The sequence below is a fragment of the Lucilia cuprina genome, unplaced genomic scaffold (assembly GCF_022045245.1).
Source record: "Lucilia cuprina isolate Lc7/37 unplaced genomic scaffold, ASM2204524v1 Scaffold_7281, whole genome shotgun sequence".
NCBI lineage: Eukaryota > Metazoa > Arthropoda > Insecta > Diptera > Calliphoridae > Lucilia > Lucilia cuprina.
Window position 1 is genome coordinate 1 of NW_025812219.1, and position 2003 is coordinate 2003.

General features: G+C 34.1%; 1 protein-coding gene across 1 annotated transcript; it reads left to right on the forward strand.

Moving 5' to 3' along the window:
* Positions 1 to 193: 193 nt before the first annotated feature.
* On the forward strand, positions 194 to 1500 carry LOC124421237 (probable serine/threonine-protein kinase mkcB; the record flags this gene model as incomplete). The annotated part of the gene is made up of 1 exon (XM_046956108.1): positions 194 to 1500. A coding segment is annotated over exon 1 (1146 nt), but the record flags the coding sequence as incomplete, so codon positions are not given.
* Positions 1501 to 2003: the final 503 nt, after the last annotated feature.

Here is a 2003-nt window from a genome sequence, read left to right on the forward strand (position 1 = left end):
TTCTAGTTCAGTTCTAGTTCAGTTCTAGTTCAGCTCTAGTTCAGTTCTAGTTCAGTTCTAGTTTAGTTCTAGTTCAGTTCTAGTTCAGTTCTAGTTCAGTTCTAGTTCTGTTCTAGTTCAGTTCTAGTTCAGTTCTAGTGTAGTTTCAGTTCAGTTTAAATATCTTATTTTTTATTAAAATTCATAATTTTAAACAATTTATTTTATCTTTATAGATGATTACGACGATAAGACTTAGTACAACTAAAAGAAACAAACCCATAAACGATTTCTCTTTACAAAATTGCACTTAGTTTCAACTTTTTTACTTTTCTTTGGAAAAATATTATAAAAACACCAAATCGAAATCTATCTATGAACGGTGATATGGGAGTGAGAAATAGATATAGTGTGTATTTAGCTTCACAGCAATTACAACAGACCCATCGAAAATGTCATCATAGACAATCGTATAGAAAGGAAAAAGCAGCAGCAGAGGCACCATCAAAAGTCCCTCAAAGTGCAACAGCTAGAAGGACAACAAAAGCTATAGAACAACAAATCAAAAATGTACAATATCTACCACCAAAACAGCAATATTCAATAAACAAAAAACAGCAACGAAAACTACAACAGCAACACAACAAACTATTAAAAATCCAAAGTGGCCAACAAATCCAACAAAATCACATAGAACTAACAACAAAACATAAAAGGGAAAAAGCCAAAACTAAAGGAACCACAAACCGAAATACAATAGAAAAAGCAGCATTACATCAACAGCAACCACATAAACTAAGGACGTCGGTAGAATTTCTAAGAAATTTGACGAAAACCAAAGTATTTACCTTAAAACGTTTGTGGGCTTTATTACTGCTAGCATTAACATGTAGTGGGTCTACAAGAATATATCACTCCAATAGGCCGGTTCGTATGCTCTCAGTTGCATCTATGGCCTCGTTAGCTTTAACACAAACTTCTATGGTCTTCGCAGCGGTGGCCTATGAACCTCCTATCAAATATCATCACACTGATAATGATGTGGAAGTATCGGATGGCATGGTGGTCGAAGATATTGATGTAAATAGTAATGAACAGCAATTGCTGGCATATTATAAGAAAGCTCAAAAGGAACATGAACAATTGAAGAGACAACAACAACAAGAACAACAAATGCTACAACTGCAGCAGCAGCAACAACAACAACGTCATCATCATCAAGAGCGTGATATAAAAAGGAATACAGTGGTGTTGTCACAACAAATGGATTTCAATGATATTTTGCCCACTGCAGATGTCATCTCTACACTAGACGCGGTGGATGCGACGTCTAAGAAAAAAAGTACTGCCACTAAACGTAGCACTGCAAAACATACTTCTACGACTCCAACGCCTACATCTGGTCCAAAATCAATGCTGACAACTAGCAAAACTACTACCACTACTACTACCAGCGCAACTACTGCCAGCAGTGAAGAGAAATGCGAGCCCAAGGTTTTGGATGAAGTTCCAGCTGAACCGGTAAGTTGCACATTTGAATATCTCGTACAATTCTCAGTAAGAATTTTTTTAAAGCTTTCGGGGCAAAAGTCGGTTTATTTTTCAAATTAACTGTCTAAACACATTTACAATATTTATAAAATTTAAAAAAAAAAAAAATGTTTAAATTGTATATGTATTTATTCTCTTTATTTACTGCAATTATGGTATCTTCCATTTAATAAGCAATTAATCAAAACAATAAAAATGTATACCCATTACCATTCATCATCAATGTATAAAAATCCTAACAGGAACACCCACCATACCCTATCATAATCGCACCACGCTTTTTTTTATTTATACCAATAATTTAAACCAATGACGCCTGAAGCTCACACACATACATACATATGTACATCGTTATTGTTGCTTTTTCCAGTGTTTGTCCGTTGTTTTTCCTTTTTTTCGATTTTTATGACAAATAAAACCTGTTATTTGTTATTACGTTTATCTGTATGATTATGACATCATATTGTTGGTAT